General features: G+C 36.9%; 1 protein-coding gene across 11 annotated transcripts in view; it reads left to right on the top strand.

Annotated features, from left to right (window-relative positions):
• Positions 1-25,098, top strand: part of DST (dystonin) — a 497,583-nt gene that overhangs the window by 450,636 nt on the left and 21,849 nt on the right. For all 11 annotated transcript variants that reach the window (XM_078447031.2, XM_078447029.2, XM_078447030.2 and 8 more), the window contains 13 exons: positions 1,728-1,829; positions 3,730-3,903; positions 4,238-4,393; positions 7,849-8,046; positions 8,396-8,524; positions 10,505-10,672; positions 11,508-11,663; positions 11,865-12,071; positions 15,382-15,501; positions 18,282-18,451; positions 20,125-20,284; positions 22,686-22,880; positions 23,399-23,527. In XM_078447031.2, the coding sequence (XP_078303157.2) occupies positions 1,728-1,829; positions 3,730-3,903; positions 4,238-4,393; positions 7,849-8,046; positions 8,396-8,524; positions 10,505-10,672; positions 11,508-11,663; positions 11,865-12,071; positions 15,382-15,501; positions 18,282-18,451; positions 20,125-20,284; positions 22,686-22,880; positions 23,399-23,527 (2,064 nt within the window). The remainder of the gene's footprint in view (positions 1-1,727; positions 1,830-3,729; positions 3,904-4,237; positions 4,394-7,848; positions 8,047-8,395; positions 8,525-10,504; positions 10,673-11,507; positions 11,664-11,864; positions 12,072-15,381; positions 15,502-18,281; positions 18,452-20,124; positions 20,285-22,685; positions 22,881-23,398; positions 23,528-25,098) is intronic.

The following is a 25,098-nucleotide window of genomic DNA, read 5'->3' as shown; positions in this document are numbered from 1 at the left end:
TTTGTAAAAGTAAATATCAGAAGCCAGGCTTCATGCCAGTTGAAAGTGTTTTGAACTTTGGAAATATATGAAAAAATTCACCACAAATAATATCTTATATAACTTTCCTCCTTCCCCCACTTTTTAACCGAAGAGTTAAATGATTGGTTAGGTTTCAGTGGCCAGGAACTAACTAATCAGGCTCCAGCCCTCAGTTTGTGGGAGCAGGTCATGATTTGTATGTATTATTAATAAATGACTGAGTTGTGCCCTCTTCTGTGGCTGCAGATGGCACTGCCACCATTTGCAGCCTTTTGCCCTCAGGAGCCATTAGCCACAGAGGTCACTGGCTAGGCGCTATGACTTTCCTTTTTTTAAAATTTTAATGTTTGTTTATTTGTTTTTGAGAGACAGAGAGAGAGAGAGGGAGGGAGAATGCAAGTGGGGGGAGGGCAGAGAGAGAAAGGGACACAGAGAATCCCAAGCAGGCTCCATGCCGTCATTGCAGAGCCTGATGTGGGGCACAAATCCGCGAACCATGAGATCATGACCTGAGCATGAAATCAAGAGGGAGGCTTAACCAGCCAAGCTACCCAGGTGCCCTGGGGCACCTTAACTTTTACTCTCTCATTACCCCTGCTAGACAGACAAGGCCCATTATAGGTTAGGAGCATCATCTGCGAGAATGAAGGGCCACTTGATTTACTAAATAGCTAAGATTGGCTAGAACAAGATGTTGAAAGGTCCAGAAGCTCTAGGCATTTCAGGGTTTGACTGTAAAGTAAAAATATATGTATATGTTTTTATTAATTGAAGAGCTAAAGGTATGCGTGGGGTTCATTAATTTATCAGAGATTGTATTTTTATGTTCTTTATTCATGCGACTCTTGACACAAATTTATTTTACATAACTGAAGTATTAACATTTTGATTGTGAAACTGGTTTAATATAGCATAATTACATAATAAGCAGCTTATAAGTTCTCATTAAATATAATTTCACAGGTTACTGCTTAAGTTATTGGGTTTATTAATGATAAATGAAAATAACAGATAGTTTCCAAGATTCTTCCTCCTACTATATGGTCTGGCAACTTCATTAAAGTCCAGAATAATTTTGTGCATTCAGTATCTGAAAGAAATGTGAGTTGTGCCTTCCTAAAATGTTTATATTACATAAAAAGAACAGGAGAATAGATTGTGTAGTCTTATGTTGTAATTCAGAATCATGGTCATAATATTAATTGTGGTATGTGCAGGATTTTTATGCTAATCTAAATAATGTGTAAGGCTTTAGCTGGGCCAAATATTTTACTCAAGTGCTAAACAATAAACTTCTTGCTTTATTAGAAAAAACAGATGGCTTTGAAATCTTTTTCTTTCAATATATTTACATAATCTTCCTCTTTGAATTCTCTATGCTTTCTTATGTCTGTTTCATGTGATTGAATTTATAAAACTTTTTCAAATGTACTTTTTTGAAAGTTGTTAATATTCTAAGATTCCATTCAGAAAAGAATTTCCTTTGCAAAGTTGGATGCAGAATTGAAGGTTCTATCTATTGCATATTTGGGACAACTTTTTCATCATATTGTTTCTTTTACTTATTTAGGTGAACCATCTTAATTTGTAAAATAGGCTCATTCCATAATATCTGTATAGCTTTATGATTGTACTTTTCTGTAGCACTTGGGATGTTATAGCAATTTCAGATGTGCTAATAACTCATGGGCTAATGTGTTTTTCAGGCAATATTTGACTGGGTAGATATTGCAGGTGGTAAATTAGCTTCAATGTCACCAATTGGAACAGATCTTGAAACTGTCAAGCAGCAGATTGAAGAGCTAAAGGTATGCGTGTGGTTCATTAATTTATCAGAGATTGTATTTTTATGTTCTTTTTTCATGGGACTCTTGACACAAATTTATTTTACATAGCTAAAGTATTAACATTTTGATTGTGAAACTGGTTTAATATAGCATAATTACATAATAAGCAGCATATAAGTTCTCATTAAATGATACCAAATACTAGTTTTCTTCTTATTAAATCAATACCTATTCATTATAGAAAAGTCAGAAAATGATAACCAGAAAGGTGGCTTTTTAAAAGCTACCCAAAAATGTTACATACAACTTCTTTTAAGATTTGATCTATAGCCTTTCAGAAATCCTTAGGCTGGGAGCACACTGAAGAGGGGAAGGGGGTGGGAGGGTGTGGGTGTATACTTTATACACATGTAGCTCATACTGTAAGGATTTTTATAACTTCATTATTCAATGGTGTATCATTGTCCTCGATACACATATAACATTTTTGTTTTTTTCAGTGGGTCAGAGTAATCCATTCAGTCTAACAGGCTGAAGAAACATCCTTGGTATAATAGTGTTTCCCAAAATGTTTGTTTTGTAAAAATGTTTATTGTTTTCTATCTGCTTTCCTCTGTAATTTTTACTTTCGTGGTTCTTGATCTCCAGCTGTGTGAGTGGCTGGACTGTTTCCTCTTTGAATTCCTCTGTGCTGATGATCATTTATCCAAGTGGGATCAGCTGTTTCCTTCCTAATTTCAAGTCCCCATCCAAAGAGACATCATGCCATTTTCAATGAACTCTACTAGATGTTTATATACATTTATTATCTGGCTTTAAAATTATAGCATTTTCATCTCTATGTGTGATATAGAATATTTCATTTAGAAATTATTACCGTTGCCATTATTAGATTTTGTTTTATTTTCTTTACCTTTTATGTGGTCATGTAGTAAGCACATGATATACTTTTTGTACATTTACATGTGTACATTTTTTTTTTTTTTATATTTGCGTATATCTCAGTAGTTTTCATGCAGCAGGCTGCTTACGAGTGCTGTCTCTGAGATTAGGTTGTTTTGAGATTACATCCCAGTGCATTCACTTACTTAGCCAAAGGACCTCGGGACAGTTCTCTAACTGGTCTCACTTTTGTGTCCTTAGCTTGAATTGAGAATAAAATTATTTTCTTTATAAGTTTGTTAGAACAAAGAAAGTGTTCATGATACCTTAGTTATTATTTTTTAATTATTATTTTCATGTTTGAAAAAAATTAAGGGACTATTTAGTCATTAATAATGTACTACTTAATGATTTACTGTTACAAATAAAAAATAAATATTTTGTGAAGGACAGTTTCCTACTACAAGCAACCATTTGCTAACCTGTGTTGGTTGCCAAAGCCAAGATCATTAAATACATGTTAGTGAGCACTGGGAGAAAAATAATGTTATTCTGAGTCAACAGTTAGGCATAGGAATAACTGAATATCAACGAACACAGCACAGCTACAGAAAACATAAAATGTTCAGTGGATGCACTGTTTTTGAGCAGGAAATAAATATTAATCTGGGTTTCTTAGAGATTTTTTTGGGGGGGTTTCATATAGGTCAGTGTCAGTGTATATTTATTGAATATAATAGGCATTGGAATAAGGTTAACCTGGAAATATCTTAAATTTGTACTATAGAGAACAAAAGTGAGATGTCAAAATTATAAATAGAAATATCTTTCCAGCATTTATAAAACATTGAATAAAGAAAGTATATTTCTCTCATCTTTTTTTTATTTGTAATTCTTTTGTGTTAGATTTTATTCCTCTTCATCTCCCTGGCCATAGTAAATATGAATTAGAATAAATATTGAATCCATAGAATTTTTATTGTTTAAAGTTTTGATTTAGAACACATTTTCCTTGTATATCTCCTTTTTTAAAAAATAGCAATTCAAATCAGAGGCCTACCAACAACAGATAGAAATGGAGAGACTAAATCATCAAGCAGAGCTTTTGCTGAAGAAAGTAACAGAAGAGAGCGACAAACACACTGTTCAAGACCCATTGATGGAGCTGAAATTGATATGGGATAGTCTGGATGAAAGAATTATCAACAGACAGGTAAACATCAAGACTTTTGTTAGGAAGTTAGAGAAGTTCAGGTAAAATCATTATTAAAAAAATAAAATAGGTGATTAAGCACATAAACTTTTGAAGCCCCTACGTAAATTCTTATTTTATTAGACCTCTTCCTGCTTCTCGACATGCCATTTTTAACCACAAGGAATGTCAAACGTAAAATGTAGGATATAATTGGGCTTCATTGGATATGCTTACAGAATTACACAGTGTGCAACCATTGATTTTTCTTTTTTGCTCTTGTTATTTTTATAAATGTATGTCATTCATGATATCGAATTCATATGGATTTTCTTCCTCTCCACTGTTTCTGTAGCATAAGCTAGAAGGTGCTCTGTTAGCACTGGGCCAGTTCCAGCATGCCCTGGATGAGCTGCTTGCCTGGCTGACACACACTGAGGGCCTGCTGAGTGAACAGAAGCCTGTGGGAGGAGACCCTAAGGCCATTGAAATTGAACTCGCCAAGCACCATGTATGTAGCTGTGATTGCATGTCGTGTTTCTTCTCTATGTGTTTCTAATGTCATCAGAGTTTTGTTTTGGTATGTTTCCTCTTTATGTATTTTTCAAGTTGATGGTGATAGCTCAGGTTCATATTTGACATTTGTAACTGAAGGCTAAACTCCTTAAAACACACTTTTTAAAAGATTATAAACAATTTTTTTTTCCTCATTGTTCAGGGCAGTTATCCAGAACGGCAAGGATGGGAAACTTCTGGCTAAATTTCCAGGCTGCGTGGCAGATATTGGTTTAAATCCCTGATTATCCCTGTCACTGGATTGACATAGCCTAGTTTTAAAAGTGGTTGGAGATACCCTAACAAAGTCATAGGCTCAAAATGTTGTTCCGCTGCAGGCTGTGTGTATGTTTTTCCTCTGGTCGCCCTTAGCGCCATGTGAGTGTCACCTGCTGTGTGTTTGGCACGTCTAACATCTTTCTGCTTGCCTGTGCATCTCTCACTCTGTGGAGGTTTGTTCTTCAGTCTCCGTGTCTCCCTGACTTCTCATTGGCTTTCCGTGTCTTAGTCCTTTTCTTTCTGAATTAGTTTTAAACAATATTTATTATGTTTAAAGGGTTTTTATATGTCCTGAACATGATGGAGAGCTTTAAATTAAAAATTAAATTAAATTAAAAATTTTAATTATATCTTGAGGTACATACCCAACAACTTTATGTTGTCATCTTTGTGATACTTGATTGACAATTCTTTTTTTTTTTTTTTAAGTTTTTTTTTTTTTTTTTTTTAGACTATTTTTGAGAGAGAGCCAGAGAGAGAGCAGGGGAGGGGCAGAGAGAGAAGGAGAGAGAGAATCCTAAGTAGGCTCCACACTGTCAGTGCAGAGGCCGATGCGGGGCTCCAACCCACAGACAGTGAGATCGTGATCTGAGCTGAAATCAAGAGTCAGATGCTCAACCGACTCAGCCACCCAGGTGCCCATTGTTGTCATCTTTGTGGCCCTTGGTTGACAATTCTTAATAGAAAATACCCTATCTCTGTACAACCTGGAGGGTTTAGGGAGGAGGAAAGCATGGAGCTTAACACAGTGGGCCCCAGACTGATAGCCGGAGGCATCTTCAAGGCTTAGATGATATCCAGCCTAGGTAGGTCATCAGCGCAGAACTTGTGGGGGGTTGAGAGCAGAATTCTAGTTTATTACGATAAAGTTCATTTGACTAGAAACATAAATCCTGAAACCCAGTTGTTAGAATCTTTGTGCAAATGACCAAAGCCATTGACTTGGCCAGGAGAAGTGAGATAAATGATTTTTTTTTTTCAGATGAAAAGAAAATTCCCTATCTCTTAAGTCAGTAGGCTTAATGAATAAAAGGTGATGCTTGGTTGAGTTTATCCTGACAGTCCAGTCTTTCATAGTACTTGAGCATTCACATTAACAAGGCATCTTACCTAAGGTCATGTCGTAAATTCTGACCTTAAATAAGTTTTCCTTGATTATCAAAGAGAAAATGTTTAATAATTTTTATCATTTTAAAATGAAAGGTGAGTTTTTGGCACTTTACTATCATGATAAAGAGTTTTTTAGTATTCTTGCTGTAGTTTTCCTTCTTTCATACTTTTCCCCACAGTAACCGTACCCTAATTTAAATTTCTCTCCCTCTCTTACCTGGTTCTGTCTTATTTATGATCATTGCCCAGCCATATCTAACTGCCCAGCAGTTAGGACCTATTTTGTATCAATATTTTTTATTATTTAATGTCTATTTTATACCTTTCTAAGAATAGTAATGACTGGTCAGACTGACTCTGCATAAAAAAAAAAAATATGTTTATTCCAACTTAGCAGTTGTCCTTAAATGCAGCATACATCAGTGACAGGAATTTTTGTAGAGTCCAGTAGAGGTGGGACAGTGAGACACCACGATCCAGTTATTTTGGCCGGGCATGAGGTAGGGATCTTTTATTTCTGTTTATCTACCTTTGAGCAGTTAAGGATATGTCCTCCCTTCTTCTTCCATTTTTCAAAGGTCACAAGTTAAAGGGCTTAAAATCACTAGCACAGTTGCTGGAGGAAGGGAGGGAATGTTTCCTCAGTTGATTTTATAGCCTTTAACTTCCTTAACAGGTGCCTCAGAGAATGAGTGCATATCGTCAGAAAAACAGTTATCACAGATGATTAGTGCTCTTCACTAAAAATCCCCCTGTTCTGGATTTCCCTCCAGATGTGGGATGCCTTACGTAGGATGATACATGATGTTTCTTTTCTCTCCTGTTGTTAACCCTGAGTCAGTGAATCTAGGGAAAGATTACCATTGGCCCTTACTAATATGAGAGGAAGGTTTCTTCTGGTTTCCAAAAACATAACTGCTGTTTTCTTGAAACTATTCCTAACCTCTATTTGTTCTTTTTTTTAAATTTTTTCTAATGTTTATTTATTTTTGAGAAAGAGAGAGAGACAGACAGAGTATGAGCTGGAGAAAAGGCAGAGAGAGGGAGACGCAGAATCCAAAGCAGGCTCTAGGCTCTGAGCTGCCAGCACAAAGCCCGAAGAGGGGCTCGAACCCGTAAGCTGCGACATCATGACCTGAGCTGAAGTCGGATGCTTAACTGACTGAGCCACCCCAAATAGGTGCCCCAGCTCTGTTTGTTCTTTAAAGTGCAATTCTTTTCAGTGTAATTTCAGGGTTTTTTTAGCCTTGTGGTTGCTTTTTGCACTTAACATTCTTGTCCCACGTTAGCACATTTAAGCATTATTGGTCTATTCTGATATTTTCACTGTACATAAGGAAGGTGTTATTTATTGGAATCTGTAGTGGACACTTCAAATGTGCATTTTCTCGTAAAGGAACAGCTACACTTTTGATTGCTGGGCTTGAGTATTCCTGCTGTCCAGTGAAATCTCTTTTCCTCTACTGTCAGGGCATCCTAAGATTCCTGTCTACTTAGCAGTTAATTGTAGCATCTTTCCAATGAGAGAAGCTTGAAGAATAGTCTGTGGTAATTTTTTTTTCCTCTTAGAGTGTTAATTGTAAAGCATGGCATTATCTAAGAATGTAATAATTTTGTATTTGAAAATGGATATATAGAAATCAAAATATTTTTCAAGTTGTTTACTTAAGACATGAAAATTAAGTTCAGTCAAAATGATTTTGAATCAAATGAAAACTTTCATAACCTTTTGATTATAATCTCTAGATACTTAATGTCCTCAATATAAGGTTATTCTAATGGGAAGAACTAGCAAAATGTTCTTTGATAATCATTTCAAGGTAGACTAAAGGTATATCCAGGAAAGCTGCAAAGTTAAGGGAAAAGAAGTCCACCATTTGAACACTTTTTTAGTATTAAAACTTTCTGTAGACGATGGTTTTGTTTCCAAATGTTCTATCTTCAGCAAATAAAACAGTTGCATTAAAAGCACTGTTAACATGTTATGAGCTAGCAAACATAGTGTTCTCTTCATATTTTCAGGTGCTTCAAAATGATGTACTAGCCCATCAGTCCACAGTGGAAGCCGTTAACAAAGCAGGAAATGATCTAATTGCATCAAGTGCAGGAGAAGAAGCAAGCAACCTTCAGAACAAGCTAGAGATTCTAAATCAACGATGGCAAAATGTTTTGGAAAAAACAGAACAAAGGAAGCAGCAGCTGGATGGTGCCTTGCGCCAGGTGAATAAGAGAGTAGATTCTCAGCCTTTCATGGCCTTCCAGACCAAAATAGTATGGAATTCTTTCGTTGGTTTGCAGACCCTGTTTAATTTGTGTACCGTAGGAGAGGAGTAAAAATAAGTGGGATAAAGAACACAGCAGATGAGAAGGCAGCCCTCTGGCTCTTAGTGTAATAGTCTTATCCGCCAGAGCTCTCACCATGAAGAAAGGCAAGGCAAATCCACTGGCACCTGCCTGTTGTTAAGAACGCAGAGAGAGGCTTAGCAGGCCGGGCTCCTTCAGACATTGTTTTCTCCTCAAAAGTGACAATGTGTTTATGGCCCAGACTTAAAATTCTGTATCACTCCAGGCCAAAGGGTTCCATGGTGAGATTGAGGATTTGCAGCAGTGGCTGACGGACACGGAGCGTCATCTGTTAGCCTCCAAACCTCTGGGGGGGTTACCGGAAACAGCCAGGGAGCAGCTTAATGCCCACCTGGTAAGTATATTATTTCCTACAGCTCTAGCCTCAGAATAAGAAAGACACTGACCATTTTGTGTGGGTCCTGGTGACCAATAAATTGTGGGAGAAAGTTTAAAGGATATACAGTTTTACAGCAGAAATCTTTATGTGTAAGTGCTAGAAACACCATTTATTGATTAAATTTTTCAAGTCAGAACTTCTTCTTTATTTCAGAGATGAGTGTGCCAGAAGTACCTAGAAGTCTAGGTATTTTTAGGAGCTAATTTGCCCCATAAAATGATGAACTTGTATGGATAGTAATAAAACGTTGTGTAAATTATAAACTGTTGTACCTTCAGTGAAGAGAAAAATCCCGAAAGCCGTCAGAATTGACTTAAAAATTATTGCTATAAGCATGATACTCCCGTCTAGTTTCATGGAAGGCTGGAAAGTATATTCTTGTTCTGTTCAAGAGTGACTTGTTTGTTTTACTTTCTTAAGTTTATTTATTTTGAGTGAGTGAGAGAGACACAGAGAGAGAGAGAGAGAGAGAGAGAGAGAGTGTGAGAGAGAGAGGGAGAGGGAGAGAGAGAGAGAGAGAGAGAGAGAGAGAGAGAATGGGAGACAGAATCTCAAGCTGGCTTTGCACCCTCAGTGCAGAGCCTCACGGTGGGGCTCAAACTTGGAGACTTTGAGATCATGACCTGAGCCGAAAACAGGAGTCAGAGGCTTAACCGACTGAACCACCCAGGCACCCCTGTTTGTTTGTTTTAATGGTGATAGGGCTGTATCTTCAACTTCACACCTATACGAGCTGTGAACAAGGGGTGGCTTCTGTTTAGTTCATTGTCCAGTGGGAACATTGTGCCTATGGGCTGTTCCCACCCAGATTCTGTGGCACTGTCCACTCTTAAAAGAGGAAAAGATAATGAAACTTGAGACTCTGGCTTTCTTTCACAGAAATGGAGACTGACAAATTGAATTTAGACTGATTTATTGGCATTTCCTATTCATTTACATTATAATTCAGGTTTAGAAGTTTTAAGATAAAACAGTCTGTTTCATATTTTGAAAACTAATCCTCTTTTATACTTGCGAATTTGCATCAGAAAGTTTTTTTTAATATTCAAATGCTGACAATTAGTATCTTGAGAAATAAGAGTAGATATGCTTGGGGATTGGGCAAAAGAAATGGGCCATTATACATCCAAACCTGTATTCTTTATCAGATGTCCAATGTTGTTGTGAGAGCTTATTGAAACCACACTTGGTTGTAAATAATTTTGAATTTGGGGATTTGGATAGGAAGTAACCATCATACAGGTGTTGTGGAGAACTGGTCTTAAGTTTTTACAAGAATGTAACTCTTGTTTTGATATTAAATTCTGAATTTGTTTTCATAATTTTTTTGTATTCTCTGTAGAAGAAACACATTGCATTCCAGTTGAAAGCTTTAAAGATGTTATAAATGAGAGTAATATTCATAGTATCCCGAATTTGTCTTTTGTGATTCCAAAGTCCGAACAATCAACTTAAAATATCTTACTGTATTGAGCCTTCACTTTCTATTCGTTGTGTGCCTTCTGACCACACAAATAAACTATCCCAAAAATTATTATAGCCACTGTCATAGTCTGAGGTGAGACTTAGAAAGCCCATGTTACAGAGAAGGAAAACAAGGCTCAGAGAAGTTAATCACTTGCTCGGGGTCACCGAGCTGATTGGTTACTGCACAGTGAAACCTTTCTTGATAACATAAAAGTTACTTACCAACTTTACCATGCTGGACTGAATTGATAATGATAGCACCATTTCTGAGATTTCTGGCAGATGGATATGTCTACAGGCTTAGGTGTTGTTTTAATATAGTGAAATATTTGAATGTGTCACAGTTATTCTGTATGTTAGATAAAGGTGACTATATGATGAGGGGCTTGGGATTGATGACCTGGGAAAGGAACTCTTAGATTTTATTCTCTTAAAAATGATTTAACTTGGGGGGATATCTCAATGTAGGAAATCTGTGCTGCCTTTGATGTTAAAGAAGAAACATACAAAAGTCTGATGCAGAAAGGCCAGCAGATGCTTGCAAGATGCCCCAAATCTGCAGAGACAATTGACCAAGACATAAATAACTTGAAAGAAAAATGGGAATCGGTGGAAACCAAACTCAATGAAAGGAAAGTATGTGCTTTAATTAATGTAATAGAATGAATGTTTTATTTCATGAGATTTACTTAATCTCTGAGTAGAATTAGCAGTGGAACTTTTAATGACCCCATGTTTAAATTTTCTTTGTATACATTTGGAGGTTTCATGGGGTCAATTGAAAATAATATTCTCTTTCACACAGGAGGATAGAGTTAAAGCAGTCTGTTCCAACACAGATCATAGATCAAGTGTTTCTAGGTGTATTTTTAAATTTGTGAACCACTCGAATTCTGGATTGTTAAATAATTCTAATCACACTTACTTATGTATATAGTGGGAAGGGAAAGAGGGAGGTCAAGAGAGTGAGATGATTGTGTATATAATAAGCACTTCCATGACAAAAGTCCATGAAAAGGGATTAAAAATATCACTGTTTAATGCTGTAAGAATAATGATAGGTGAGGAATACTAGATTGTATTCCCTCACTGACAGACCATAATGTATATATATTTCACATCATTTTGACCCTCCAGATTAATCATGTGAATGTCAAGTTTTCTTTTTATATAAAGATATAAAAGACATCTGTTTAGTAATTGCATTCTGTGGTTCATTGACCTCAAATCACAATTTTAGTGTATATCAGATTATTTTTAGCTGCAGTGAGATCTTCTCACTATACTAAAAGGGGTTTGGTTTGCCATTATTTTAGTGAAGGCCCATTACACTCATAAACTGTTTAGGTAATACAGAAATACAGATTAGGTATAAAGAAAGCATGGATGGGAAGGAAATCTGCCAGAGAGTGGTTAAACTGGGGGGAAGACACTTAACTATCATCAAATACTAAATGATCTGCCTTTGCAGACTAAACTGGAAGAGGCCCTCAACTTGGCAATGGAGTTCCATAATTCCCTCCAAGACTTCATCAACTGGCTAACCCAGGCTGAACAGACCCTAAATGTAGCTTCTCGGCCAAGTCTTATCTTGGACACAGTCTTGTTTCAAATCGATGAACACAAGGTATGATGTAACTCAGATGGATAGTATTCTTATTTTAGACCTTTTTAGACCACAGACTGTTTTCATGTCAGAAGTATGAATTTGGTAGTTTAGAAACTTTATTTTGTCCTTTAAAATGGTTTCAGCTTATGACACCAGAAGCACTTATAAAACAGAACAGTTTTTCATGTGTTTCTAATTCCACCCTTCTTTTTGGGAAAGGTCTTCGCCAATGAAGTAAATTCTCACCGTGAGCAGATAATAGAGCTGGACAAAACTGGGACCCACCTGAAGTATTTCAGTCAGAAACAAGACGTTGTCCTAATTAAGAATCTACTGATCAGTGTACAAAGTCGGTGGGAAAAAGTGGTTCAGCGGTTAGTAGAAAGAGGGAGATCTTTGGATGATGCAAGGAAAAGAGCCAAGCAGGTAAACCTTTCTAAACTAGTCAATAAATCAGTTCTAGGTATTGAAATATATATGATGACATTCAAGTACTTTTATTGTAGGCTGTATTGGTTGTAACAATCATGGCACAGGGCCAAGGTGTTTATATCCGAAAAGGGCCTAAGTTTCAATGATAACATCATGTTTTGCCCTAGCACCTTCTGGTCCTGGGGACTAATCTTGAAAAGACTGATTATAGCTTGGCTTCATAGACCCACTGTTACTAAGATCCAAAAAGAGGCTCAAGTTTTTTGTTACTGGGTTTATTTGTTTTTTTCCTTTGTGCTTGCAATCTCCACTCTCATAGCTGGAGTAAGTCATCAGACTTTAGTATATTGCTACCTTGTGTTTAGTCCTAAGCCAGACTTTGTCCACAAACTCTGAGGGCTGAGAGACAGACACCAGCCCACCGGACAGCTTCCTGAAAGGGCTGATTCTGTGTCTAAGCTGCTCGGTACTCCTCACCTTTCTGAATCTTTACGCTTGTTGACAAGCTCTCATTTCTTCTCTGGTATTTTGATACAGTTCCACCCTGCTTTTATTTTTTTATTTTTTTATTTTTTATTTTTTTCAATATATGAAGTTTATTGTCAAATTGGTTTCCATACAACACCCAGTGCTCATCCCAAAAGGTGCCCTCCTCAATACCCATCACCCACCCTCCCCTCCCTCCCACCCCCGATCAACCCTCAGTTTGTTCTCAGTTTTTAAGAGTCTCTTATGCTTTGGCTCTCTTCCACTCTAACCTCTTTTTTTTTTCCTTCCCCTCCCCCATGGGTTTCTGTTACGTTTCTCAGGATCCACATAAGAGTGAAACCATATGGTATCTGTCTTTCTCTGTATGGCTTATGTCACTTAGCATAACACTCTCCAGTTCCATCCACGTTGCTACAGAGGGCCATATTTCATTCTTTCTCATTGCCACATAGTACTCCATTGTGCATATAAACCGCAATTTCTTTATCCATTCATCAGTTGATGGACATGTAGGCTCTTTCCATAATTTGGCTATTGTTGAGAGTGCTGCTATAAACATTGGGGTACAAGTGCCCCTATGCATCAGTACTCCTGTATCCCTGGGGCAAATTCCTAGCAGTGCTATTGCTGTCCACCCTGCTTTTAAATGAATTGTTTGAACCTTTTAAGGCTTCTTTTTTCCTTTTTCTTTTCATCTAGAGAATCTCACGGGTCTCACAAGGAACTCCCCTAACTCTCTTCACCTACTATTAATATGCCATTCTTAGGCTAAACACAAAAAAGAAGTAGAATTATGTGTCTCTCTACTCTGGGAGAGAGATGTGCCCACCTTGTTTGGCAACTATCTTTGAATTTTACTAGAAACTCTGTGTGACGTTGAGGCTGAATTTTATAATGAGTCTTTCTGCCCCATTCAGTTCCATGTTTCTGTAATTGGTATTGGACTCCATTCTTCTGGGGATCCAGGCTCAGTTGGGTGATGTAAAAGATGTCTGGGAGTCAAATGTTTCTGTGATTAATGCTCTCAGCATAAATTTGTTAAAAGCTTAGAAATGACAAATTGCATTGTTGTAGGATTACATGCCATATTATTTCTTTTTTTGAGTGGGATGTATGATGTGTTCAATGTTATCAGTGAGACTGTGGAATAGAATCGTTCTCTTCTTGTTTTTATGAGACAGTATTAATGATAAGCCTGACATTCTTCTCTGCACCGAGCAGTGTCCTCGGTAGTATGGGCATTTCTTGAGTTATGAACATCTAATTTATAGAAGTCTTTTTCCTTTCTCCATGTTGCCAATTTTATTTTCTCATTTGGCTTAATCTGTAAGAATTTTCTACTGCTTTTAGGTACAAAAGTATGGCATTTCTTGTATTTATGTGGCTTAAAAATAGTTTTTAAAGCAGGACCAGTCTTAGAACTTGTGCGTTTGTATCATTAAACTTACCATCTGTTATAGCCTATATTAATTGTGGTAAGACCACCAAACACTGTGACTATTTCTTTATTTCTCACTATCCTACTTTCTTAGTTTGGGGCTCAGATGTTGATCATAGTTCTCTGACTTTGGCGGTTTATATACCTCTTCTGACCTCTTTATTTTTGTATTTAAATTGATTGGAGTTGTGGGAAGGAGGGGTCAGGAGAGCAGGTTTGTGATGAGGTGATCTCAGCGGGCGCTGCCAGCTTTGTGATCCCGTGCTCTTATTGTGCTGATTGTTAAATGTCTTCTTGCTATTTCTTTATTAGTGTGCTTTGATATAAAGCAGATTTTATTTTGATTACTTCTGTTTTTGTTATGTATCCGTTCACTTAAGTTTATTATGAGAAATAATTTATAACCAATTTCACAATTTGGGATCCAAAAATAGTACCCGCTAGTTCTCTGTGATAAACAGAAAAGAGACTGTGGCTGAAGCCAAGTATACATAGCACCAGAATATTGCAAAATCATGGAGGCCAAAGAGAATTCTATTTTGTTAGAATTCAAGTGCTGTGGGTGCTCTTACATATAAAACCAGTAAGTGAGGCCCAGGCGTTAAGTTGAGGATTTTGGTAGTAGCAGTAAAGATACTGAATGCCTTTTGTATTAAATAGGAATGTTATGGACTTCTATTGTTGTTATTCTTTTACTTTTTAAGGCGAGCTTATTAACTTTATCCTTTGTCTTTCCCTTTTTGTTCCTGTTCCTTAACATGGGAATTAAACACCTTAGAAGTAAACCTAGATCTGTCGGCGACAGCAGTGGGCAAATCAAATTCTCTTGAGAGTTTACGTTAATTGCTAAGCAGAAGGAAAGGGAGGGAAATTCTCCGTGGTGTTCCCTGTTTCTAGGCTCATTTCTATTTTTGTTAAAGTTTATATGTTTCAGTGAGTTACAACAAAGTAACCGTGGGGGCCCGACCACAGAAGCCAAGAGTTAGTAAGACATGGCGAATCCAATAAAGCTACTACTTTCTTCTTTTTTAGGGGAAATTTGAATTAAGTATTTTAAACATTTTCATTAATACTAATTCCTATTTTATTTATTTTATTTCTTTAATGTTTATTATTTTTGAGAGAGAGAGAGACAGAGAGAGAGCAAGCAGGGAAGGAGCAGAGAGAGGGAGACACAGAATCTGAAGCAGACTCCAGGCTCTGAGCTGTCAGCACAGAGCCCGACGCGGGGCTCGAACTGACAGACCGCGAGATCATGACCTGAGCTGTAGTAGCCGCCCAACTGAGCCACGCAGGCGCCCCTATTAATTTCTATTTTAAAAATATAGGGAGCATACCAGGAAATTCTCTGGATTGAGATGTGTATTTCTTTTACAGTTCCATGAAGCTTGGAGTAAACTTATGGAGTGGCTAGAGGAGTCAGAGAAGTCTTTGGATTCTGAACTGGAAATTGCCAATGATCCAGACAAGATAAAAACACAGCTTGCACAGCATAAGGTGGGTCTATAATTAGGAATAGCATATATGTCATTCTGTATCTCAAGATCACCTTTTAAATCCTTACTTGGTTGTGTATTTATTCATCACTAGAAAAAAAAAAAAAAGGTGTCCTCTGTGGACCTCTGTTAAATTTAAAACCAGCTGCCCATCACATTGGCCAAGTAGCAATAGTATCTTTACTCTCTGCTGACCATCCCACCATCATTCTAGGATTACTGTTAACAAAAAATATACAAAATTAAAGCTGGCGGTGTTCTACAATCTAGAACTTAAAAGATTGAGAGGGGGTCAAGTGTTGGCATCTCAATTTTTCACTTATCTGTCTTGTCTTGTAATTTTGTTCATAGACCAAATGCTATGCAGAAGATAATTTTATAGCAAAAAGTAATATAAATTTTGCCATACAGATTCTTTCAAACAGTTATGTGGGGAAAATTGGTTGCCTCTGCACAAACTGGTGTTTTGTTATGTATATGTGGTATATGAAATTCTATCCTTACCCTCAAAGACATAGAGTCAGTGGCCTCCTTATGTAGACTAGAAGATGCAGAAACATATTATTTTATATTTTCTACCTTTTATATTCCTACTACATTGCATTCAAAGAACATCCCCCCCACCCCATCTTTCTCAACTCTTTTGAATTTGGGTCTGTCATTCTGGTTATAAAGTGATCATCAGCCTTCAGGGTGAGTGCAGTAGGTAAAAGGAGAGTGGTTCCTGCAAACACTATAAAGTTTTAAGCATCTATCTATCTATCTATCTATCTTTCTATCATCTAACTATCTATCTAACTATCATCTTGACACATGATAGTTTTTTGAAAGCTGGAAAAAATGGGGTGATGTAAGGTTTATCATCATCAGAAAATTCTAGCCATCATATACCGATTGATAGCTTCCATGCTGGTTGTTAAGTCACCTCAGGAGGTCACGATCCTAGGATGACAGAAAGAAGCTGTTCTTTGACTAGATGAGGGCGTGTGAGTGGCTCATTCTGCTGGCACCCTCTACCTGTGAGCTGCCACCATGTTCAGTACTGAGAGCACAGTGAGGGGGAGCAGCACCTTCCTTCCTTCCCCTGATGGAGAAACGAGAGCCTCCTTCTCAAAATACACTGCCTGTTTGAACTTGAACATAGATATCATGTCATCGAGTCTTAGGAAAGTATATTGTGTGTTTAAGTTGGAGAATCCTAGAAATAAGAATACGTGAGGAACCCTTCTAGATCCTCTCTTTTTCCTGGTGTGACTTGTTACCAAAGTCAGCATCTGTCTGAGATAAGGGTACAAGGCACATGAAGCCAATTTTAAAATAAGTCTTTTCTTTCCTCTTTTGGCTATTTTTCTGTCTTTAAAGAGTGTTCATCTATCCTGTATTCAGCTGTAACATTTTTTTATGTATCTTCTTTTGAGGAAAATTTGTCAATGCCATGATTCTAAAACTAATATTCTATTTAGAATAACAAGAAAAAATAATAATTACAGAAAGCAGACTTTAGAAATAGTGTGGTATTGTAATAGTGTTTATTGCTAAAAAAAATCCTAGATGTAGTGGCCTCCTATTATAAGACCAAGTAAATATCTTAGTCATATTAACACACCTAAAGTGTCTGGGTTTTAAAGGCAATAAAAATGCATTAGGTAATGATAACCAAGATTATTTTAGAAAGTTATACATTTGCATAGCATTTTACTCTCTAAGGTGATTCTAATGTGCTACCAGGAGTTAGAATCACTGTGTTAGTGTTTCCATAATATATTATGAGCTTGTAAGATGCCCATTAAGTTGACCTTCCTTCCTTCCCATCTCTGAGATTGTATATGCAATAGCAGTGGTCTCATTCTTGCTATTACACACTTACAAACACACACAAAATGTAAGATGATAATGAGAGAGGCCTGCAAAGACAGTGTCCTTACTTTAGAAAAGCTTTTAATTGAGTTGTGTAGACAGATTATATAATCCATCTTTCCCACACATAGAAATTTTCATACACAAACATGCAGATTAATAATGTAAAAGATAGGAAAGTATAGATGTCACATTAGCAATATAGCTATTTAATACTGGAAAAGTAATCTGTAGATCTTGAGAGACGTTCGTAGGGCATCATAGTGGTGGGGAGGAGGGGTATAAGCTTGCCAAGGGGTGTGAATTGAAGGGGCAGTAGGTCAGAACATAGGAATCTTGAGATGTGGTTCTTATTTGCCCCTCACCCTGGCTCACAGATGAAATTATACGTATCATCATTGTAAACATCCAAAATGTGTGACAGCAGATCTGGTTGACCAAAACAAAACAAAACAAAAAAACCAAAAACCCACAAACAAAAAACAAAACCTGTAGTAAATTTACACATTATGAGTCACTCTGTGTCCACATAGACCTTTATTTAGTTACTCATTGAGTGTTAACTACTTTTTCCTCTCCAAAATCTTGGGTTTCTCAATAGCAGATTAGCAATTCCATTTTATTATAACTAGTATACTATTTGTGGTTTATAGCTATGAAAGATTCAAGATTTGTTGTGCTTTGAAATCACTTTCTTCATAATAGTAGGCTTCTGGGAAAAATAAGTTCTTCAGTTTGAAAATATAAGGATTCTTTTCCACCCTGGTGTGTTCCTGTGTAGCCAGCAGCACTACACCATCTGACCTGTTGGCTGATGTCTTCCTCTGTTTAGATTCCTTTTATTAGGGATGCCTTTTGTGATGTCTGTTACCTATTTAATAGTCCTAAGTAGAAATGCACATTGTTTTCCTGTTAAATATATAGGAGTTTCAGAAATCACTCGGAGCCAAGCATTCTGTCTATGACACCACCAACAGAACGGGACGTTCTCTGAAGGAGAAAACCTCCCTGGCTGATGACAACCTGAAACTGGATGACATGCTGAGTGAACTCAGAGACAAATGGGATACCATCTGTGGAAAATCTGTGGAAAGGTAAAATGTTCTTTAAGGCAGTTTGGTTACCTTGTCGGCTTCTTTCAAACATACAGTAGTGATGCTTTGTGGGAACTTTCTAGGAACCTAAATACCTCCTTTAAGAAGTTGTTTCTTCTCTCTAATGCCCCACTTACACAGTATCTGCACGGAGAAGGCTTTGTTGTTCATTTTTACTTATTTTTTAACTCCTCAGTTCACTCAAAAGTGGTATCATTCTCTAAGCATATTATCTGATACCTGACTTGCTGTTGTTTTCCATAAGCTAATTTCCATGTAACCACTGGGGTGGTCTCTTTAAAAAATAAGTTTGATCTTATCATTTCCCTTCCTCATACCTTTTAGGAACTTATTATACCTTGAGTGTGAGCCAAAACACAGGCTCCTTAATGTGTCGTGCAAGGTCCTACCAATCTGACCCCAGTGTTCGCTTCCAACTTCCATCTACCCCTTCCCAGTCTTCTTTCTCATTACACTTGAACCAGTTGAAATATGTAGTAGTAGAAGAATTCAAATATCTTAGAAATGTTTTCAAATATTTCATAGATCCTTAGTCTAATTACTTTTGTCAGTATCAAGATTGAATGGAATATTATATTCTAATAATAAAATTATATTAGAAAAGGAAATTAAAATATATTCTAAAGAATATATGGAAGGAATATAGAAATTTTGGGGTTGGGTTTTAAAAAGCTTTAAAACCTGGGGCACCTGGGTGACTCAGTCGGTTAAGTGCCTGACTCTTGATTTCAGCTCAGGTCATGATCTCATGGTTCACTAGATCGAGCCTCTGGTCCAGCTCTGCATTGACAGCGTAGAGCCTGTTTGGGATTCTCTTTCTCCCCTGCCTACTCGTGCTCTCCTTCTTTCTCAAAATAAATAAATAAACATTAAAAAAAATATTTAAAACCTTCAATATCAAAAGGTTATCTGCTTTTTTACTAAGTCATATAAATGACTTCATGGCAGAGAGATACGTGAATACAAGGGGATGAAGATGGGGCAGGCTAGGACTATAGACAACATTTGGCAGATTGAGGGATGATGAAAATGTTCAGTTTCTTGATCATGATGATAGTTACATGAGTCTATACATGTGTTAAAATTCATAGAACTGTACACCCAGAAAAGTTAAGTTTACTGTATGATAATTTAAAATATAAAAAAAAAATTAGGGGTGCCTAGAAGGCTTAGTCAGTTCAACATCTGACTCTCGATTTTGGCTCAGGTCATGATCTCATGGTTTGTGTGTTCAAGCCCTGCATTGGGCTCTGTGCTGGCAGCATGGAGCCTGCTTGGGATTCTTTCTCTCCCTCTTTCTCTGGCCCTCTCCATTCATGCATGTTCTCTCTCAAAATAAATAAATAAACATTGAAACAATATATTAAAAAATTTTAAGGCATATTTTTTTACGAAGAAACCAAAGGGCTATTGATTTCTAGAGGTGATGATGAGGGAATTTTCTGAGAACACATGCTATGCATTTAAGGAATAAAAAAGAAAATTTGAGAAAAGTTTTGTTATTTTCTAAGGAAAGCAAAGAAACAGCAGTGAGTACCAATATATCATTTTTTCTTTGAGTACTCTCAACCTTCATAAATGGATTTTAGATTTTCAGATATGTAGGGTGGCTTTTTTGTTGCTCTCATTGATTTTTCCACCTTCTTCCTCAGACAAAACAAACTGGAGGAAGCCCTGTTATTTTCTGGACAATTCACCGATGCCTTGCAGGCCCTCATTGATTGGCTGTATAGAGTTGAACCCCAGCTGGCAGAAGACCAGCCTGTCCATGGAGACATTGATTTAGTGATGAATCTGATCGATAATCACAAGGTATCATTATCTGGGACATTTTATTTATCTCATTTGATTGTCATGAGTATAGAAGAAAATGTAACCCCTTAACTCAGCCTGTTAAAAACTAGAGACTGCATATCATACTACATACCAGTCTTTAATAATGATATATGTGTACATATGAGCAGAATCAGGAAGCCAACTTTAAAAGTGAGTCAGAAAAGGTACTTTATCAGTGAGATACTTTTTTTTTTCTTTTTTCAACTTCCAAATCTAAAACCTTTTAGAACTTAGAAAATGATTTTATTCTCTGGTGCTTCATGTTCCAAGAATGTTTTACAGTCTTTCATTATTCATGGAAAGAATTGTGGAATATAATTTAAAATTCTTCATTCATTTACCCGGAACTTGGTCATTGCATAAGCATATGGATTTGTAACATGATCTCTGGGGGTCAAGACAGGCTGCTTTTTTGTTTTTAAAAACTGTTTTAAACTTGCCCCTTTAACTGCAGCAATTGATGAGATATCAGTATACGCTGTGAGGGACTTGATTATTACTTCAGAAAAGCGGTTTCTTGCAACCTCCTGAAGGGTATTCAAAATTTTTGTGCCAGTAAAAAGGAATGTACAAGACATCCAGCTGATACGGAGTGTAAGGTCCTAAATTATGGTAAAATGTTGTATTACAACCTAAAGAACCTTGAAAACAACCTCGCGGGCACAGTACTAACGTGGAGTGGTGGTATCAGAGTAGACTTTATATACAGGTATCATACAGCACTGTATGTGAATCCGTGTTGTGTTTCTTTCTCTTCATTATTTTTGAGTTCAGGAAATACATTTCCTTTTAAAATGTTTTCTTTATATTTCCCTGGCTATCGTGTTTTGATCTTACCTATTCCTTTTTAAATGGTTGGTCCTTTCAGCATATTTATTTCCCCTCTTCTGGTTCTGTTATCTCATTATATCTATAAAAGAGTGTTACATTTGAATATTATCAAAAAATCAAAGAGTAAATGAAGGACAGGGATCAGGCATACAGAAATCAAAAATTTTAAGTTTTGTTACTTGCCTGTATTGAAACAAATGTTTTGTGCATGATTAATATAAACTTTTTTATGCCCTGGCATTCATTCAATGAGTAATGAATAGTGTAATGTTACTTTTTACATAAATGCCATTTGTATAAACTCACTGTCTAAACATTTACTCCCTTCGGCACTTGCCAGGTTTTTTTATATATTAAAGGTCATCAAGAATGAGTTAATCATTCAGCATTAGTAATGCAATTGGAAGGCTCAGGCTTAAGTATACAAAGTACATTGGAAAGTCTTCTCAGAACTATTGGACTCGTCCTATCACAAACAGATTGTGTAGACACTGTATTTCCTATGCCTGTGTATGGATGTGTGTCTCTGTGTGTCTGTCTATCTATCTGCAGGCACATCTCATTGAACACTATCAGAGTGAAATCAAGCAAAGAATTCATCACACTATGTGTGGTTTGTTTCAGATGGACTCCTTTTTATGAATGATTTGATTGTCAGAATAGAAACTCATGGATATAGCCAAAATTATAAAATGTGATTAGTGATATTCATTTGTGACCATTTTTTAGAAAAATAAGTTAATTTTATTCTATACATAACATTAGTTACTTGAAAGATCTAGCTGCATATACAGAATTTTGGACCAGAAACGAAGTACCCTGGGCTCATTTCTTGGATTACGTCTGTGGTCAAAGGAAGCCAGTTCAACTCCTGGCACCTCAGAGTTCATCAAAATTAGGCAAGGGGTGGGGGGAAGCTTTTCTTCCAAAATGACAAAGATTTAAGCCTCTAAAGTTTGACATTCTAGGTTAGCTCTCAGGATACTGTGAAAGTTGAAGCCATGCTACAGAGAAGAAGACTGCATGGCAAGTCCCTGTACGATTCCCTGCCATTACCTCCAAAACCCCCATGTGACAGCCCAGGACTGCTTAGTTATTTGTTAGTCTGTTAGATATGTTTATTAACTAAGAGTAATGAGGTAGCCAGCACATTCTAGGCATTTAGAGTAATGATTTGAGAGGAGCTGGGATGCCATACTAAAGAATCATAGAAAAAAAAGAATTTGATTCTTTTGTGTAAACTGAAATAAAGAATAGCTGCCATTATTTAAATCCAGTGTGTCATTAAAAAAAATCGGGTTTGTTCACTCAGGAGAATGTTACAAGATTGAACAGATTTATACAAGACCGTGTTCTTAACAGTGCTCTGGTGGGAGCAGTGTGCCACGACTCAGCTTCTAAAGATTCTGTGAAAAGTGTGTGTCATTAAGCTGTAGGTCTTAGAGATTGGTACATGATGTCATGTGTATGTATATTCCAAGCAGTGTCTTTTACTGGCTTGATTTTATAATTAAAAATTAATTTTTCTAAAAACATGGTCTTTTAGGCTTTCCAGAAAGAACTGGGGAAGAGGACCAGCAGCGTGCAGGCCCTGAAGCGCTCGGCACGAGAGCTCATAGAGGGCAGCCGAGACGACTCCTCCTGGGTCAAGGTCCAGATGCAGGAACTAAGCACACGCTGGGAGACTGTGTGTGCACTTTCTATATCAAAGCAGACCCGATTGGAAGCAGCTCTGCGTCAGGTAAATGTCATGCAAATTGCATCTGGACATAGTGAGAAAGGTTTCGAAGCCTCAACGAGAACTGCTCTTGTGAGGAACTGTTCCGTTCCCCCTTTTCTTAACTGGGACAGTCATGAGAAGGAGATTCTTAGAACATCCTTGCCTTGGTCTTCCTGACAAGAATTTAAATTACTCACAGAGGAAGTTGCCTCATCTTTACATAAAAGTGCTGCTCTATTAATTTTTCAGCTTGAATGTGCAATGGGCTACCCTGTATCTAAAATCAGATTGTTCAAATGGTGAATTAATCTTCATATAGGCCTCTGTGATATATTAGAGGTATTACATTTGTAAAATGTAGTAGCACCATATATCTTTATCTTTTTAATGGGAATAATGCATATCATTAATCAGTTTAAGACTTTTTTTCACTGAGAAGAGAAATCTATACTAACAAGCATATTTGGGGATCTTATTTGCGGTGTGTGTGTGTGTGTGTGTGTGTGTGTGTGTGTGTGTGTGTGTGTGTGAACTATTAGGCAGAGGAATTTCACTCGGTGGTGCATGCCCTCCTGGAGTGGCTGGCCGAGGCGGAGCAAACCCTTCGTTTCCATGGCGCTCTCCCAGATGATGAGGATGCTCTTCGGACTCTCATTGATCAGCATAAAGTGAGTTATATAGATGCTAAGTAAAACTAAATGAGAAAATCAAGTAGACCCAGGATCATAAATATCAAATGCATGAATATTTCCCTCCCTGAGAAGTAATTAAAGATATTGGTACAGTTGAGAATTTACCTGTGTCCTCCTGGCTTACATAGGTATGTTCCCATGCCCCTACATATGTATAGCTATCTTTTCATGGTTTCTTTATGAAGAGGGTGGTTATTCTAAAATCAGGGAATTTTCTAGGGAGTTATTTGGCTTCTGACCAAAACTGGCCGATTTCATTGCACTTGTATGTGCATTTCAAAGACGAAACTTCCGTAATGAGCGTTTGGCATTTATAAATTTATTTATAATGCATTAGAATTGTAAGTTAATAATTTTGACCTTTGTAAGTAAGACAAGTAACTTAATAACTTGTTCAAATTTTATTTTTAAATCTCTGTCAATTCTGGTTTTAATTGAGATCCACTTAAATTCTTTTGAGAAGTAGCCTTTAGTATAAATTATAAATTAAAAATGAATTCTGTAAGTAGATGCACTATTAAATAGTTAACCAAAGTAAAAATCTGGCCACGGAGTTTTCAGGTCATCCTGTATTTTGTAACAGTGCATAGAACTAGCAAAACCCTTAAGAGAGTGGTCCAGATACATGTGAACACATGTTTTTTGTTTGTTTGTTTTCTTAACCCTTGACTTTAAAGAATTAGGAATTTGCAATGCTAACCCTCAATGCAGTATTGATGTCAACACTTCCATTTAAAAGTTCTGTTTAACACCACAGGATAAGCTTATCTTTCATGGTCAAGTTGGAAATACGTCATGAGTTCTGGTGTCACATGGATTCCATCATTTGTGGAGACTGCTTACAGTGATTACTGATGGGTTGCCTAACCTATAGCAATGAAATCTTGCCTTGTCATTAACAAAAGTGATGCGAGCTTGTCTAACATTATCTGGAAGAATGAAATGCTACATAAACCATTTAAATTTGAAGCAGAATATAAGAGTAGGAAAATTACAGCAAATTTATTGTGAATTTTTGATTCAATTCAATGTTTTGAAAATCTCTTATATTACTCTTGGCTGACCATCAGCCAGCATCGAGTTCCACTAACATACTTTGGTCTTAGAATAGCCTCTTGGAGCCCAGGCTGCATGTCTGACACCTTACAGAAAGGAGCCTCGTGGTGGTATCTCCACCCTCACGGCAGCAAGGAACCCCCAGAAACACCAGGAGGCAGGTATTGAGAGCAGAGGTAGTGTTGTGGGGTTTTTTGTTTGTTTGTTTGTTTTTTACAACAAATTATCTTTATAAACATTTTATTTATTTATTTATTTATTTATTTATTTATTTATTTATTTATTTGTTTTAGTGAGAGACTGAGAGCAAGCAGGGCAGGGGCGGGTCCTAAGCAGACTCCCCACTGCCAGCATGGAGCTCTAACTCATGAACCATGAGATCATGACCTGAGCTGAAATAGAGTTGGATGCTTAACCTGTTGAGCCACCCAGGCACCCCAATATTTTTAAATAGTGTAAAATTACATGTAATTTTATAAAAGTGGTGCTTA

The sequence above is a fragment of the Panthera onca genome, chromosome B2 (assembly GCF_046562875.1).
Source record: "Panthera onca isolate mPanOnc1 chromosome B2, mPanOnc1 haplotype 2, whole genome shotgun sequence".
Classification (NCBI taxonomy): domain Eukaryota; kingdom Metazoa; phylum Chordata; class Mammalia; order Carnivora; family Felidae; genus Panthera; species Panthera onca.
The sequence above is the reverse complement of the archived record's forward strand: the minus strand, read 5'-3'. Positions and strand labels throughout refer to the sequence as shown.